At 44.2% G+C, this 18,264-nt stretch overlaps 1 protein-coding gene across 2 annotated transcripts in view; it reads left to right on the forward strand.

The window, feature by feature from the left end:
• The window catches only part of LOC138675362 (matrix metalloproteinase-21-like), a 53,524-nt gene extending 39,906 nt beyond the window's left edge, over positions 1 to 13,618 (forward strand). The window contains exons 3-8 of one of the 2 annotated variants that reach the window (XM_069763491.1): positions 4,167 to 4,815; positions 8,612 to 8,751; positions 8,945 to 9,086; positions 9,367 to 9,624; positions 11,380 to 11,552; positions 12,805 to 13,618. In XM_069763491.1, coding sequence (XP_069619592.1) covers positions 4,167 to 4,815; positions 8,612 to 8,751; positions 8,945 to 9,086; positions 9,367 to 9,624; positions 11,380 to 11,552; positions 12,805 to 13,110 — 1,668 coding nt within the window. In that variant the 3' untranslated portion in view covers positions 13,111 to 13,618. The remainder of the gene's footprint in view (positions 1 to 4,166; positions 4,816 to 8,611; positions 8,752 to 8,944; positions 9,087 to 9,366; positions 9,625 to 11,379; positions 11,553 to 12,804) is intronic. The other variant, XM_069763490.1, reaches the window with a different exon arrangement.
• The last annotated feature ends 4,646 nt before the right edge of the window (positions 13,619 to 18,264 follow it).

Below are 18,264 nucleotides of genomic sequence, written 5' to 3' on the forward strand. Positions count from 1 at the left end.
ATACAAAAAGGCAAAAGAAGGCAGCACTCCAATAGTATCCAAAGTGAAAAAAAGTGAGGTTTATTCAGCCCACATCTTTATGCAGCGACGTTTCGGCTCACACTGAGCCTTTCTCAAGGAGCTTCTTGAGAAAGGCTCAGTGCGAGCCGAAACGTCGCTGCATAAAGATGTGGGCTGAATAAACCTCACTTTTTTTCACTTTGGATACTATTGCTGCCTTCTTTTGCCTTTTTGTATATATATATATATATATATATATATATATATATATATATATATATGCAATTTCTTTTTCTCATATCTATATATAGTATTTTTCTCAATTTATTCTTTGTCTTTCTAATAGCATCTGAGCAAAACCATGAGCTGGGAAGCAGTGTAAACATCCTCGAAGCACATCACCACCAAGCACTTAGTGTGTACACAGCGCAGGGAGGGCCAAGCATAGTTCATGTAGGTTTGGCTGTAACAAATATTTCTCACACTTCCACAGTAATGATGATTGAGAGCCATAATCTCCATTAGGCCACCCAGACCACGGTGAGGAGTATTTATGCGTGCTCAGAATATATGATCAGGAAGCAATGCACGACTATATGTAAATATCTGTGTTATTCAGGGCAACTTTATCAAATTCAGATAGTTAATTCAGATAACAAACTCAACATTTATGAATCTGCTGGTATCTTGGTTGCTTTTTAGAATGACTGAGGTCATAGGTTTCTGAAGTTCATGCTGCTTCAGCTTCTAGGGATTCCCTGAAGACTATATTTTTAAATTGTACAAATTTTCTGATTCAGATTTTTGGAAAACCTCTTGAGGTTATTTGGTTCTAATTGTGCTAATCCAGTTGGCATAGAAATTTTTACATGTGGTCTAAAAAAAAAATAGCTCTCCCCAAAAGGATTAAAACTTTAATCTGCATATTTTTCTCAGAGAGCATTACCTGTAAAACTCCCGGTATCAGTTGGATCTCCATAACGAGATCCAGTACTCCTCCCGAGAGGAGACATCTCATCCAGTCAAATTCAAATTCAAATTCAAATTCAAATGAGCTTTATTGGCAGGACTAAGTACATGTTAGCATTGCCAAAGCATATGGTAAAAATACGGGGGTGGGGGAGGGGGGGCATATAGAGGTCCAGGGAATATCAAATTCCTTTTAGAGGATAGGGGATGTTTCCAGGGTGGGGTATAGGAGTCCATGACATATCGGGCTCTTTAGTCGGGTGATAGGGATATGTCCAGTGTTGGGGTATAGGAGTCCATGACATATCAGGCTCCTCTTAGTCTGTGGCAGGCACTGACATATTCCGCTGCTACGGCCACTGCACTTTCCTCTTCCCCCAGTATTATCGGCAGTTTCTCTTCCTCCTCCTTGGAGGTGAAATCTGGGAGGAGATCAGACAGCCTCTTGAAGTGAGTGTCCCTCACTGCGGAGTATTTGGGGCACCTCAGCAGGAAGTGGGCCTCATCCTCCACGGCCTCCTGGGGGCACTGCTGGCAGAGTCTGTTCTCTCGAGGCTTGTAGTTCTGTCGGTGCCGCCCGGATTCGATGAGTAGGCTGTGGGCGCTCAGTCTGTACCGGCTCAGGATCTGTCGATCTTTGGGGTTTTCTAGTTTCTCTAGATATGGGGCCAGTTTGTACTCCCTCTGTAGATTCCGGTATATTGTCAGTTTCTGGGATTTGTTTATGTCGTTCCTCCAGATGCTGAGATATTCCTCTTTGACTTTGTGTACCATTTTCTGGATTTCACCTTTTGTCAGGCCATGGAGGTTGATGGCTTGGTCAGACTGGCTTTGGGTACTTTTCCTTGGGAGGCTTCCTGAGGCTTCCTGGTGTAGGAAGGCTTTGTGATGGTAGGAGCTGGGACTGCTACTTTGTAGATGAGCCTTGAATGACAGCGCCTTCTTCTTTATTGCGATGTGTAGTGGGAATCTGCCCAGCTCTGCTCGGCAGGCGCTATTTGATGTGCTCCGATGGACTTGGAGAAGATGCTTGCAGAACTCTAGGTGGAATATTTCTGTCGGCCCAGCGTCCCACTTTGACCAGTTTGGGTATGAGACTGGGCCCCAGACCTCACTACCGTATAGAAGAATTGGGGCAATGATGGAGTCAAAAATTTTTAGCCATACGGTTACTGGTGCCTTGAGGTGGTACAGACGCCTTCTGATGGCATAGAAGGCTTTGGATGCCTTGTCTTTTAGTGACTCTATGGCTTGCTTGAAGCTCCCTGACTGGCTGAGTTCTAGGCCCAGGTAGGTGTACCTGTTGGTTTCAGTAAGTGGACGGTTGTCTATCATAAAGGTAGGATTGGCAGTGGGTTTCTGCTTTCTTTTCTGGAACACCTTCTATCCATTATCTATCTATCCATTATCTATCTATCATCTATCTATCTATCTATCTATCTATCTATCATCTATCTATTATCTATCTATCATCTATCTATCATCTATCTATCTATTATCTATCTATCCATTATCTATCTATCATCTATCTATCTATCAAATTCAATTCAAATTCAAATGAGCTTTATTGGCAGGACTAAGTACATGTTAGCATTGCCAAAGCATATGGTAAAAATACGGGGGTGGGGGAGGAGGGGCATATAGAGGTCCAGGGAATATCAAATTCCTTTTAGAGGATAGGGGATGTTTCCAGGGTGGGGTATAGGAGTCCATGACATATCGGGCTCTTTAGTCGGGGGATAGGGATATGTCCAGTGTTGGGGTACGGGAGTCCATGACATATCAGGCTCCTCTTAGTCTGTGGCAGGCACTGACATATTCCGCTGCTACGGCCACTGCACTTTCCTCTTCCCCCAGTATTATCGGCAGTTTCTCTTCCTCCTCCTTGGAGGTGAAATCTGGGAGGAGATCAGACAGCCTCTTGAAGTGAGTGTCCCTCACTGCGGAGTATTTGGGGCACCTCAGCAGGAAGTGGGCCTCATCCTCCACGGCCTCCTGGGGGCACTGCAGTCTACCCACACTCTCTACTGGCGAGGAGCAGAAATACTCAAACAGTTGTCTACATATGGGTGTATCTGGCTTCCCGAAATACCTACTCATATTTCAAAGTTTGTTAAAGGCTTATTCCCAACATTTAAGGCTATTGCCTATCTACAGCTTGCTTAGGTGACCCACACCGATCCTAACAATGGAGCTCTAAAACGCTCCATGAGAATGGAACAGTGCACATTTTAGAACCCTATTCTCTGAATTGGGAAGGATCTTAGCTCTCCAATTAGAAAGTTAGCACCTATCCTGTGTTAGTTGGGAATAAACTCTTAAGAAACATTGAAAAACAAGAAGGAATCTCAACAAACTCATCTGGAGACATCTGTATTCTTGCTCCTTGCCAGTACAGATTGGGTCTTCGTTGACTGGTTCGCACTCTCGAGAGGTATGGGTTTTCCCTTTGGGAGATCAATTTTAAAACCCCTTTCTCAGGATTGGTAAGGTCCTCAGCATTTGGATCCCGAAGTTATCACTTATCACCTAGATGGCTCAGATACTGCCTTACTGGATTGCTACCTATAACTGGTAAAAGAGAGGCACATGTTCTCCTCAAAGTTGCTGCCCCCTGCAACCAGAGAAGCTTCGTGCCAAAGATAAAGTTTCAACCACGCGAATTTATGGTGAATCTATGGTTATGTATGAAGTACGGTATATTATATGACAATTAGGGTCTGTGCACACAACCTCTTTTTCAAGCCGATTTCGCTCCTAAAACCATCTAAAGCACTAATTAAATGCTCAAATGCATTTTACGCTCTAAAAAAGCTCTCTGCTTTAAAATTGAAGTCACAGAAGACACCCAGGTGTCTTTTTGAGCATTTTGCTAAAGTTTTTGCTTCAAAAAGCACTTATGAATTCTTCAATGTTGAAAACTGTAGAGAAACATCTGAAAAACACCAGTAAAATGACGCACCAAATTGATGGAAAAATGCTCGACAAAAATGTCAGTGGTCAAAATTGTTTAAAAAAGCTCAGGAAATGACAAAAAAAAACTAAATAAGAAGCTTCAGGGGAAAACGGTATTACAGTATCTTCCTCTTGAAAAACTCAGTGGGTTTGCCTGCCTGATAATTATGTTGTGTGCACACACCTTTAGATATCAAAAAACCTATACCAGTTCTGATATCCTTATTTTTGTTTTTCAATAGCAATATCTCGTGAAATATGGATGGGTGACACCGGTAAATTGGGAGGAGCAAGCATTTGGAGACACTCCTGAACTTGACTCAGCCCCACAAGATGTTTTGCAGCTCATATCAGAAGGGGAATCAGCAGAACGGGATATTTTCAGGTCTTCTACTAAGACTGAAATTAGTCCGGCTTTTTCAGAGTCTTTGAAAAAATTTCAAGAGGCCAATGGACTGAATGCGACTGGAATCCTGGACAACCCAACTAAACTGGCCATGAACAAGCCCCGCTGCGGAGTTCCCGATATAAAAGCACCATCGAAACGTAAAAACGCAACCTTGAGTCTCTTGGCTACGAATGAAACTCATCATGATTCCTCACACACGGGAAACATTCGAGGGAAAAGAAATGTTTTATCCCAAATAGTCGACCACTTTAGAAGAAAACGGGATGATAGAGCAGTGGAGGAAAATGAAAATCCGATGAGTGTTTCCAAGAGAAAGTTGAAGTGGAGACTCATGGGGGAAGGATACAGCATGCAACTGACTATCGAACAACAGAGAGGAATACTCAACACTGCTTTCCGCATGTGGAGTGAGGTGATCCCACTGCAGTTCGAAGAGGACCTCACCGGAGAAGACATAGACATTAGAGTTGGCTTCGGCACAGGCAGGTTAAACCTCTTCCCCCTTCATTTCGCAATGTATGAATTGACAAGACTGAATATTTTTAAAACATTTATCACAGAGGTCCACAAGTAATACTATAACCTAAGGTCGTTTTCTAGGATTGTTTTTGATGGTTCTTCCTTAGGCTAGGGTCACACAACCATATTTTCTCTCACCTGAGAAAATTGGGTCGATTATGCTAATCACAAATGACAACAGTGTGATCCAATTTTCTTGGATTAGGAGAAGATGGAAAAAAAAATTCTTCTCCATTCTGTTCGTCAGTTAAAATGAACGTCATCCGAGTGTGGTCCGATTTTTATCACAGACTCACTGACTTGCATGGCCGAGTGCGATCCATATATTGGATCAAACTTGGGTATGCATTGATTTTGACCTCGGACAGACTCCGAAAACTTCAGAAATGTGGATGGCCCCATAGAATAACATGGAGACTCGTTAAATTATTAAGGCCATCTGCACGAGCCCATAGGGACAGGCCATGAATGTGTGATTAATATATTTAGGGTTTTTCCTCCACTCCTCCCTGGACCTTGCCTCCATCCGCGTGGCTGTATCTGGTCGTACGATTTAGCTTGTTCAAGTGCTTTCTAAACATGAATAGGGTTCCCAAAGGGCGAGACCAATTGATGGTCTAATCCATGGTAAAAACCATCCAAAACAACATGGCTGTCAGCGTTAGAAAACCAAAAGTACTGCCACAGCAACCATGGTAGATCATAAAGCCCCTCCATCTTGTCTTTATTGACATATGATTAAATAGTGTTATATGATAATATCTTTCAAATAACATGGAGTATCAGATACTGTTTATTTTTTGTAAATTTACATTTTATACATTAGTCCAGGAGTCATGGAGAAAACAAAGATCATGGGCCTCGTCCATCAAAAGGAAAACCGGCTTTGTTGCCCATGGCAACCAATCACAGCACAACTTTCATTTCATAAACAGCAGTGGTAGAATGAAAGCTGGGCTCTGATTGGTTGCTACGGGTAACAAAGACAGTTTTCTTCTTAGATACTTTTGATAGATCTGCCGCCATGTTTTACTATTTTGCTTGATCCGGGCTGAAGCTCTTTCTCATCTGTGAGCAAAACCAGATGTGAAGTCTAATAAAGGGTTATTCCCGTAATGAAAAGTTATCACCTACCCAAAGAATAAGTGATAAACTGTGGAGGTCTGACCACTGGTAATCCCTTTCAGGTCAGAGAAGTAGTCACACATGCATGCCATAGTCACTGACTATGGGACTGCTGGAGACAGTTGAGTAGATCACATGGCTTTTTTTGTCAGTTCCATAAAGAATGAATAGAGCGGTGGCTCCCATTCGGGAGGGTTGTTTCAGAGCCTCGTTTTCAGGATTTTGGGGGGTTTTATCTTTTATTAGTAAAGCTAAGCCTAAAAACGTTAAAACTAAATTTGTATTTTTCTAAATTGTTAAAGGGGATCTGTAGTGATCTGTTGGCAGAATGTTAGAGAGTAAAATGAATTTGCTGATATGAGGGTTTTTTGGGGCAAAAAATTTAGAATAGCTTGTGATACATTCAATCCCTGCTCATTCTGAGCTTAAGAGTCCAGTAGGCGGGACTAATTAGTGAGTGACAGCCTTCCGTCTGTGAGTGTGCATATTGACATATGCACTGAATAGGACTGCCCACAGAACTCCTGTCAATCACTGTATAGCACTACCCACCGGACTCCTATTAATCATTGTATAGTACTGCCCACCAGACTCCTATCATTGTATAGTACTGCCCACCAGACTCCTATCATTGTATAGTACTGCCCACCAGACTCCTATCATTGTATAGGACTTCCCACCAGACTCCTATCAATCAGTATGTAGGACTGCCCAACGAACTCCTGTCAATCACTGTAGAGTACTACCTACCGGACTCCTATCAATCACTGTATAGGACTTCCCAACAGACTCTTATCAATCACTTTACTGGCCTGCCCACCGGACTCTTGTGAATCATTGTATAGGCCTGACCATCTGATTCCTGTCAATCACTGTATAGGCCTGACCTTCGGACTCCTGTCAATCACTGTATAGGTCTGCCCACCGGACTCCTATCAATCACTGCATAGGAATGACCACCGGACTCCTATCAATCACTATATAGGAATGACCTCCAGACTCCTATCAATCACTGACTAGGCCTGACCACCGGACTCCTGTCAATCACTGTATAGGCATGACCACCAGACTCCTATCAATCACTGTATATGACTTCCCAACAGACTCTTTACTGGCCTGCCCACCGGACTCCTATCAATCACTGTATAGGCCTGACCATTGGACTCCTATCAATCACTGTATAGGCCTGACCATTGGACTCCTATCAATCACTGTATAGGCCTGACCACCAGACTCCTATCAATCACTGTATAGGCCTGCCCACCAGACTCCTATCAATCATTGTATAGGCCTGCCCACCGGACTCCTATCAATCACTGTATAGGCCTGCCCACCAGACTCCTATCAATCATTGTATAGGCCTGCCCACCAGACTCCTATCAATCACTGTATAGGCCTGACCACCAGACTCCTATCAATCACTGTATAGGCCTGACCACCAGACTCCTATCAATCACTGTATAGGCCTGCCCACCGGACTCCTATCAATCACTGTATAGGCCTGACCATCGGACTCCTATCAATCACTATATAGGCCTGACCACCAGACTCCTGTCAATCACTGTATAGGAATGACCTCCAGACTCCTATCAATCACTGTATAGGTCTGCCCACCGGACTCCTATCAATCACTGTATAGGTCTGCCCACTGTACTCCTATCAGTCACAGTATAGGAATGACCAATGGACTTCTATCAATCACTGTATAGGAATGACCAATGGACTTCTATCAATCACTATGAATCACAATGAATGCATTGTCCCAGGTGATTGCTTGGCTACTAAGCCGTTAGTCCCAGACCTCTGCCAGATGTAGCTTCAACTAAGTGTGGTTGGTTTTCTCTGTGCCTAGTGTTTTGGTTGATGAGCTTTCATTGCCTGACCTTGGACCTCGGTCTGTCCATCCATCTGTTTAACTCCTTTGTTCTAATCTTTTATCTTTCTGGTATTTTGACCTCGGATTGTTACCTGACTATGACTTTGTCTCTTCCTTCTGTTTATGACATACCCTCCTGGTTTTTGACCTCGGACTCCTTGACCTTCCCGACTTGCGGCTGGTCTATGAGAAGTGACTCAGCGTCACACTTGCCCACCGGACTCCTGTCAATCACTGCATAGGACTGACTACCGGACCCTTGTCAATCACTTTATAGAACTGCCCACTGGAGCAAGGATTAAAATGAAAAACTTGGAAAAAATGTAAACAAAATTCAGGTAGCACATGTCATGGAAGACAATGTATTGCAGGGCTGGCATCAGCACCTAATAGTCCTGGGGAGAGGCCAGAGCTTATTGGCTTTGGTGGGGGGTATGGAAAACCTATAGTGATCTGATTAACTATGCTTAACACTTGTCAAGCATAAGGTGGGGGAGACAGAGGATGAATGTTAATTTTATCATCTAAGGGTCTTCATATACCTGGATCTGCCATGTTTGTCCACTAGTCTAGTCAACTCTGAACTTGTACCCCTTCCTCAAAAAGCCTACCTGAGGCTTAGTGATCTTTATCTTAGTGACCTTTACTTGGGAAATCCAAATCTGAAGATTGGAAAAGTTGACCTGATTACATAAATATTTTTGAGCTTTCAAATTAACGATCAATATTGGGTTTTTTGTTTGTGTTTTTTTTAACAGGACAGCACCTTGGTTGCTCCCAAGCTTTCGACGGTGTCGGACAGCAGTTTGCCCACGCCTGGTATCTGGGAGACATTCATTTTGATGATGATGAACATTTTGTTGGGCCAAGCAGTGAGCAAGGAATCAGCCTTTTAAAGGTAAGTCTTGGAAGGTCCATGTTGTCCTGGATTGTTTTTGGATGGAGGCGAGTGAAGAACGTTCTTGGAAAAGGTGACAATTAAGTAGGATGGTTCCAAGGTCATTGATCCATTCCTGGTACTGATGATCAGTAGTAGGCATTACTGGAGAAATAGGGATGACGTACTGTTGTATTTGTTCTTTTTTTTATAGGTAGCAGTTCATGAAATCGGACATGCCCTTGGTTTACCTCATATCAATCGCTTAGGATCAGTCATGCAGCCAAACTATACTCCTCAGGGGAAGCACTTTGAGCTAGACTGGGAAGACAGAAAAACTGTTCAGAAAAAATATGGTAATTGCAGAAGTTTCCTATGGGTCAATTTCTAACATGTCTTTCAATGGTTTGCATAAAACTTTTCTCAGAGGCAACTGGGTCCCAATGCATAATCTATAAAGGGTTCTGCTCCTACAATGTAGGATTTATGATCCTGATGTCTCCTTAAGTGGCAATGGAGCTTTTGAACCTCCTCAAGCCTTGTTTTTCCAACAAAATAGCCTTGGACATGTTCTTTTGTTCTGAAGCCTCTACAAACAATGTATGGGGTGGTTAATCGGTGTCTTTCTCATGCTAGGGACCTGCGATGGAAGCTTTAGCACCGTCTTCGATTGGGTGAGGAAAGAACGGAACTCAAGAGGGGAAGTTTTCTACAGATTCAACACCTACTTCTTTAAGACCGGCTGGTACTGGATGTACGAAAACAAGAGTAACAGAACTAGGTTTGGAGACCCTCTTCCCATCAAGACAGGCTGGAAAGGTGTCCCGGAAAACAACATTGACGCTTATGTTCACGTATGGACTTGGAATATCGATGCACAATATTTTTTTAAAGGTATGAATAGTAATCTAGCGACTAGGTGTATACAGGCATCTAATTTTTTCATGGGCAGATATGACTGGATCATGCATGGTCGAAGCTCCAAGGCCTACAAATCATTAAGACTATGGAACCAAAGGGTGTGAAAATCTCACGTTCTTTCCCAATAAAAGAGAAAAAAAAAACACAAATTATGGTAAATGGCTTTTCTAATTTAGGATCCCTAGTTACAATTCTATACTAGGTGATTCGGAGTTAATTGAGTATTTTTGTTTATGAACCTTATATATTGGCCATAGTGGAGAGTAGCTACAAAGAGAAGGACCTGTCAATGAATTACATGGACAGATTCATTGCTTAGATTCCCCTGAGGTTATTAACTGACCTCAGGGAATCTAAGAATAAAGGATTGATTTTAGTGGATAATAGTTAACCCCTATACGTCCAAACCTGGGTCTGCACTTGTAGAACAAGCACTCTTTTTATTGCCGATTTCGCCTGTAACTGTGGCTTGTCTTAGCCCTAGTTACAGGGGAATTTCCGCCTCCTGCCTGCATAGCATACCTGATTGGGTCTCCTAGGAAAAAGGAGCTCCTGCTCCCTCCCTACACCCAACGATCCCATGATCACTAAGTTCGAAGGAGGAAGCACTGCGAGTGCTTCCTAATCTGGATACACAAACACTGGTTCAGCGTGTATATACAGGGATCGAGAAGGTAAACATGGTAATAAACCATGTTTCTATTCTCCGTGAGCAGTCTGGCTGTGTCTCACGCTCCCACAGCTGCACAATGTCATGTAAGTTCTTTACTTTGCACTGACATTTTAGAACGTCACTGCAGAGTAAAGAGTGGACTGCCTGCACGTTTGTAGTCTATGGGCAGTTAAGGAGTGGTTAAGCAGGAAACATCAGGCATGATAACTGTTCTTAAAAACTTTTAATTCTGACAGCAGTTGTGAGCCCCTATACAGGCATCATCTGACCCAAATACCCTTAACCCTTTCCTATCTGAGCAGGGTACCCTCTACTAGACAAGAATTTTTCGTTCTCACCCTGAGGATGTCAATTTTGTGATAACACGCGTCAGGCTACTTCATACCCCCAATTCACCACCTTCATTCCTTTTTTTTTTTTTAATATTCACTTTGGTCATTTTTAATTAAACATTTATTCATCTATTGCAGTATTATTTGTTAGTATACTTTGTTTCATTTACTACGTTATCTTGGTATCCTTCACACATTGCACTGATTCTTTCTGCACTTTGCCACTGTCTACAGTATACCATTGCCTGTATTTTCTACACCAGGGTCTGCCTTGTTATATGGCGAGATAGGTGGTATTTTTCACCTCGACAGTTATAGTGGTATTTTTTATGGGTCCTGTATTTTGCTTTATGCTATTATGCACTTTTTTTTTTAACATCACATGAATTGTTTGTATTTATTTATCTCAAACTCCAGGGCCATTGTTAATAAATCTCGTCTCGGGCTGTGCCCATTTATCATTATTTAGTGTTCTTGACCCAGTTTTTGTAGCTCCCTTTGTCTTTTTCCTAACTTTTATGTGTTTCGTTTGCTACATTGGTTTGAATCACCTATTTTTTTTTTTTTTACATACTTCATGGTTGGTGCCCGCATTCTGTTTTTCTAAATCATTGGTTCTTCTATGGCAGGCCAAAAACTAACAAAAAAAATTGGTGGATTTGTGACATGGTGAATACCAACTCTCGGAGAGATTTCATCCCAGTTATTTTTTGTCTTTGGAAGGTACACAAGTTTGGCGTTATGACCCCGAGAACGATATGGCGTATACTGAAGACTGGAAAAAAAACAAGTATCCTCATCTTATTTCGGACGCCTTTCCAGGAGCCCCAAGTCCCGTGGACGCAGCTTTTTTTGACAAGAAGGACCGTCTGATCTACTTCTTCAGAGGAAACAATGTAAGTGATCTATGAAGCCCCCTACACATACAGCAGTGATACCGACAGGTTTCTTTTAAAAGATACAAAGTTATCTGTCTGTATCCACCACTAGAGGGAGCTCCGGAGCTTACTGCATACTGTGTCGTCATTCAGTACAATATATGCAGAGAGCTCCCTCTAGTGGTGGCTGCAGGTAATATGTATGTGTATGCAAGGGACCTGGAGCTCTGCATCAGGATGACCACGATCCTGCAAATAATACCGATATTTTGCTCCTCTTTAGAAGAAAATTGATGTAAATGGACACTTTACGAGAACAGTAGTACCTTCCTGTAGTGGAAGCATGTGGAAATTGTAGATATTATAGGAGGGTTTCCAGGATTTTACAGAGAAAACGTTCTAAAATAAAGAAATCCCCTGCGGCTCTTATGATCTCCGCCGCTCCTGACCATCATTAATACAACCACTACATTTCCCCGAACCTCAGCACTGAAGCCAGTGATTGGCTGCAGCGTTCACGTGAACAATAGACAGGATGTCAGCACTGTGAGAGTCAACATAAAAGTAATGGGTATTTCTTTATTTTAGAACATCCCCTACCCATGACATTTGTCGACATGTTGGAAATCCTCTTTACGGAGTCTGATATGGATAACCTTCCCTCGTGAAGGGGGACAGGCAGCCAAAATTGTATTGGTTAAAGGGATAATACAGAGAGCCTATTCTTAGGATAGCGGGGGAAACCCTGTCCAATCAAGTGATTAATGACAGAACAAAAAGATAGCGCTGCCCATTGTGTAGTGGCCATAAAAGGTACTGCAAGCTTGTTCTCATACAAGTAAATGGGAGAGAGCTTGCAGTACCTCTTTTGGTCACTGCAATATGCATGGCGCCATTGCACCTTTCAATCAGCTGATGGTACAGATGCCAGGAGTTCGATCTCCACCGATCTTCAAGCGATTAATGACAGAACAAAAGATAGCGCCGCCCATTGTGTAGTGGCCATAAAAGGTACTGCAAGCTTGTTCTCATACAAATAACCAGGAGAGAGCTTGCAGTACCTCTTATGGCCACTGGAATATGCATGGCGCCATTGCATCTTCAAGTCAGCTGATTGGTGCAGTTGCCAGGAGTTCGATCCCCACCGATCTGATAACGATCACCTATCCTCAAATAAATTAAATATAATATATATATATATATATTTTAACACTTTAATAATTTTCCAAACCCCCCAGAAAAGAAACCTAATTCCCGCCATTTATTCTAGGTAACGGCCTTTAGCATCGAGAAGAACAAGGTTAATGATAACTTCCCGAAGCGAATACTGGAGGTCTTCCCAGCGGTGGACCCCTCGGACCATCCAGGTGGATACATCGATGCCATCTACTACTCCTACACCTACCAAACCACCTACTTCATCAAAGACAGTTACTACTGGAAAATGGTAAAAGATCAGGACCGTCAAGTCAACTCGTCACTGCCGGTCAACGGACTATGGCCCCGGAAGAAGATCAACTCCAAGTGGTACGACATCTGTGACGTCCACCCGTCTGTTCTCTTCAATGGGACCTAGGCCCGGGAGGTTTCTCCTGCTCGGTCATTAGTGAAAATGTCGCAGTCCAGTGTTTATTATTCCATTCCAGCCCCTCCGACGCTTCGCTATGTACCAGGACCGCGGAGAGAACAGGGGGCCGAGCAGTCGTGGCCTCGAATACTGATCCGCTGCGTAATGTAACGTCTATGTAACTGGTAACCGTGTACAATGTGGACTTTCCACAGCTCCAGTGCTTCATGTCTTGTCCCATATCGTAATATTACATAAAAAATAGAAAACAATAGGACTCGTAAAAGAAAGGTCTCCAATGGCTGCACGTACAGGAGGTAACAAGTTAAGACCGCCTTTGGTGCACATAGCAGTCTAATATGTCCCTATTCTCCTGCTCTGTAACTTGCCATTGATTTTTTTTTTCAGTGGGCAGTTCTTATTCATTAGCATTCTACCAGCACTATGTGAACTGGAACTTCCTTTTTGTTACTTCCAAGCACGCATTGCACCCGCCATTGTCCAATGGCTTCAGCCCAAAACTAAAAATCTGCCTCTCTGCTAAGCCTGTATGCAGTCTGACAGAAGAGGCGGCAGCAGAGAAAAAGACCCGCCCCCACTTACTGCCATAGCGACAAGGACCCGCCCCCACTTACTGCCATAGAGACAAAGACCTGCCCCCACTTACTGTAAGCGACAAAGACCCGCCCCCACTTACTGCAGAGACATAGACCCGCCCCCACTTACTGCAGAGACATAGACCCACCCCCACTTACTGCAGACACATAGACCCACCCCCACTTACTGCAGACACATAGACCCGCCCCCACTTACTAGACACAGACCCGCCCCCACTTACTGCAGACAGACCCACCCCCACTTACTGCAGACACATAGACCCACCCCCACTTACTAGAGACACAGACCCACCCCCACTTACTGCAGACAGACCCACCCCCACTTACTGCAGACACATAGACCCACCCCCACTTACTGCAGACACATAGACCCACCCCCACTTACTAGAGACACAGACCCACCCCCACTTACTGCAGACAGACCCACCCCCTTACTGCAGACACATAGACCCACCCCCACTTACTGCAGAGACATAGACCCACCCCCACTTACTGCAGACACAGACCCACCCCCACTTACTGCAGACAGACCCACCCCCACTTACTGCAGACACAGACCCACCCTCACTTACTGCAGAGACATAGACCCACCCCCACTTACTGCAGAGACATAGACCCACCCCCACTTACTGCAGACAGACCCACCCCCACTTACTGCAGAGACACAGACCCACTCCCACTTACTGCAGACAGACCCACCCCCACTTACTGCAGAGACATAGACCCACCCCCACTTACTGCAGACACAGACCCACCCTCACTTACTGCAGACATAGACCCACCCCCACTTACTGCAGAGACATAGACCCACTCCCACTTACTGCAGACAGACCCACCCCCACTTACTGCAGAGACATAGACCCACCCTCACTTACTAGAGACACAGACCCACCCCCACTTACTAGAGACGTAGACCCGCCCCCACTTACTGCAGACCCACCCCCACTTACCGCAGAGACATAGACCCACCCCCACTTACTGCAGACATAGACCCGCCCCCACTTACTAGAGACACAGACCCACCCCCACTTACTAGAGACATAGACCCGCCCCCACTTACTACAGAGACATAAACCCGCCCCCACTTACTGCAGAGACATAGACCCACCCCCACTTACTGCCGACATAGACCCACCCCCACTTACTGCAGAGACATAGACCCACCCCCACTTACTGCAGAGACACAGACCCACCCCCACTTACTGCAGAGACACAGACCCACCCCCACTTACTGCAGACATAGACCCACCCCCACTTACTAGACACAGACCCACCCCCACTTACTAGAGACACAGACCCACCCCCACTTACTAGAGACACAGACCCACCCCCACTTACTAGAGACACAGACCCACCCCCACTTACTGCAGACATAGACCCACCCCCACTTACTAGACACAGACCCACCCCCACTTACTAGAGACACAGACCCACCCCCACTTACTAGAGACACAGACCCACCCCCACTTACTGCAGACATAGACCCACCCCCACTTACTAGAGACATAGACCCGCCCCCACTTACTAGAGACATAGACGCGCCCCCACTTACTGCAGACATAGACCCGCCCCCACTTACTAGAGACATAGACCCGCCCCCACTTACTAGAGACATAGACGCGCCCCCACTTACTGCAGAGACATAGACCCACCCCCACTTACTGCAGACATAGACCCACCCCCACTTACTAGAGACATAGACCCACCCCCACTTACTGCAGAGGCATAGACCCACCCCCACTTACTAGAGACATAGACCCGCCCCCACTTACTAGAGACATAGACGCGCCCCCACTTACTGCAGAGACATAGACCCACCCCCACTTACTGCAGACATAGACCCACCCCCACTTACTAGAGACATAGACCCACCCCCACTTACTGCAGAGGCATAGACCCACCCCCACTTACTAGAGACATAGACCCACCCCCACTTACTAGAGACATAGACCAACCCCCCTTACTGCAGAGACATAGACCCACCCCCACTTACTGCAGAGAAAAAGATCCACCTCCACTTACTGCAGACAATACCACTCCAATACTGCAGACGACGATCCACCTCCACTTGCTGCAGAGACCAAGACTTGCCCCCACTGCCTGTAAAGAGACACAGAGCCACCCCTACTTCTTGCAGTCTGTTTCGGCAGATCTCTGCTGCTAGAGATGGATTACACCTGACAATAGGCAGTGGACAGCAAGTTAGACATAAGGGGGACACCTAGTGGTTGCATTTTGAAGTTTTGTTTTTTTTCAATCATTTTGGGTAAATAATGTAGTGCTCAAATTTTAATTGCAGCTAAGTATATTTAAAGGACAGTGATCGATAAAAAAAAAAAAAAAATTCTTACCACTAGGGGCACCCACTGCATGAGTTACTGAAATAGTAAAAATCCCTATGCCGTGAGCGTCCCCTAGTGGCAGCCGCAGACTGACAGATCCAGTCATTTGCCTGGATGCCTATATAAATGGAGGGAGGACGTTGGGCGCACGGTATCCCATACACGGAGCTCCCAGAATACATGTCCTGCCCTATGCCATCCCGCCCTACCAACTCGTGACTATATCATAACAAACACCCTACACCTCGAGGGATAGTCAATATTAACCCTTTGCCATCACCCTAGACCTTCAGCTATATTGAAACTTAACCCCTGAATGCCCCTAGGGATATTACAGAACTACTGTCACTAAAATTAAATCACTGCATGTGAAAATGTGTGATGTAACTTAGTATAATAGGGGGGACAAAGGGAAATGTGCAGATCGTTCTGCAAAAACCCTTAAAGGGACATAGCCAAATCGTCATTCACATCAATGTCCACATATAGTGACTTTTTATTTTCGGACATTGGTATAAATGACCATTTGGCTTCTCTTTACATAGAATATGCGGGTCTTCCCCTTTAAGTCTGGTGGAGAAATGACGCAGGCATAACTTTTGCTAAACTTTTTTTTTTTTTGGGGGGGGGGGGGGGGGGAGGGGGACTGAAAACTTAAAGGAGAACCAGCAAAAGAAATGGCCTTTGGTTTATATGAAAAGGGATTTTTTTTCAATTATTTTGTTTAGAATCGGTAACATAAAAGTGAATTGCGTGTCTATGGCAACACTAACATTGACGAGAATGAGAATACGGGAGGGTTGTCATAAGGATAGAGCAGCAGTGCAGCCTCAGGCTTTGGACGTTTGCTGCTATGATTTGAGTAGTAGGTATGTAGAAGACCCCCTTAACCTTAAAGGGGTATGCCCATCTCCAAGAGCCTATCCCAATGTGTTTTAGATGTAATAATGTCAGCAAATTCCTCTAATTAGAAATGTAATACAGTTCTTCTGATTCTCTATGTCGCTTACCCCATGTTCAGGGAAATCCAGTAGTTTAGGTATCCATGGTTATGACTCATATAGTAACAGTTCTTAGAGGTCGTAACCATGGATACCTTAGCTATGGCAATGCCCTGCACATGAGGTAAGCGACTTAGCTTATCAGAAGAACTATACTATATTTCTAATTGGAGGTTTTTGCTAATATTATTATTACACCTACTACATATTGGGATAGGATCTTGGAGATGGGAATACCCCTTTATTATTATATTTATTTAACCCTTTTTCTTCCCGAATATTTATGTTCTGGTATATTTCTGAACTGTAATAGGAGTATATTGCTTTTTACGGACCTGCACATCGTAGATTACAACATAATTAGTTATATTAGGACGGTATTCCGACAAAGACACAGCATGCCCTTAATGGTTCGTCCGGCGGGGCTGTTTGTGCGGCTTTTATTATTTTATTTTTACTATATTCGCTCTTATGATAAGATTCCTTCCATCTTAGATACAATATAATGCTACCATTGTTATACATTGTACGATCTCAATCATGTGAATAAAGAGAGATTCACTACGTGGCTGTTTTATTGTGCACACCATCTTAAATCCCTTTTTACAGAGGCCGACTAATTTGTATGGGTGAATCCCGACTCTCCCTCTTCCCCCAGGTGGGAGCAAAGAAGGACTGGGCATGTTGGATTTCAACATGCCCAATCCTTAAATTCTTCCAGATGAGCTGCTGCCGGAAATGTTTGGCAGCAGCTTAATCCGGTCTCTCCATTGAGTATATCTGAGCTGAGCGTGTATGGAGGAAGGGGTGACCGAACATGGGTCTGGCTGACAGGTATGTAAAGGATATGGCGAGTATTGACACAACAGAATGTTGACTGATCCTGCCAAAATGGGGGCTTTGGTTGTTTTTATATAAGGGGGCCCCAACTTACTCTCTTTGGCTATTAGAGAAGGGTCCATTTAAAAGGACGATCCTTTTGCTGACAAGAGAGATAAGTGGCTGTCAGAAATGTCTGCTTTTTTCTCATCTCTCCATTGAAAACGAATTAATTTTAGGTTTTGGGACCCCTGGACAACCCTGGACTAAATGATCAAACCAGTGTCAGATTTCCCCAGGAGGGAAAGGAGTAGTCCGGGCGTATAATTTCACTGATCTATCCTCAAGATAGGTCATCAATATAAGATTTGTGGGGGTCTGGTA

This window comes from Ranitomeya imitator, chromosome 4 (genome assembly GCF_032444005.1).
Source record: "Ranitomeya imitator isolate aRanImi1 chromosome 4, aRanImi1.pri, whole genome shotgun sequence".
In the NCBI taxonomy this organism is placed as follows: domain Eukaryota; kingdom Metazoa; phylum Chordata; class Amphibia; order Anura; family Dendrobatidae; genus Ranitomeya; species Ranitomeya imitator.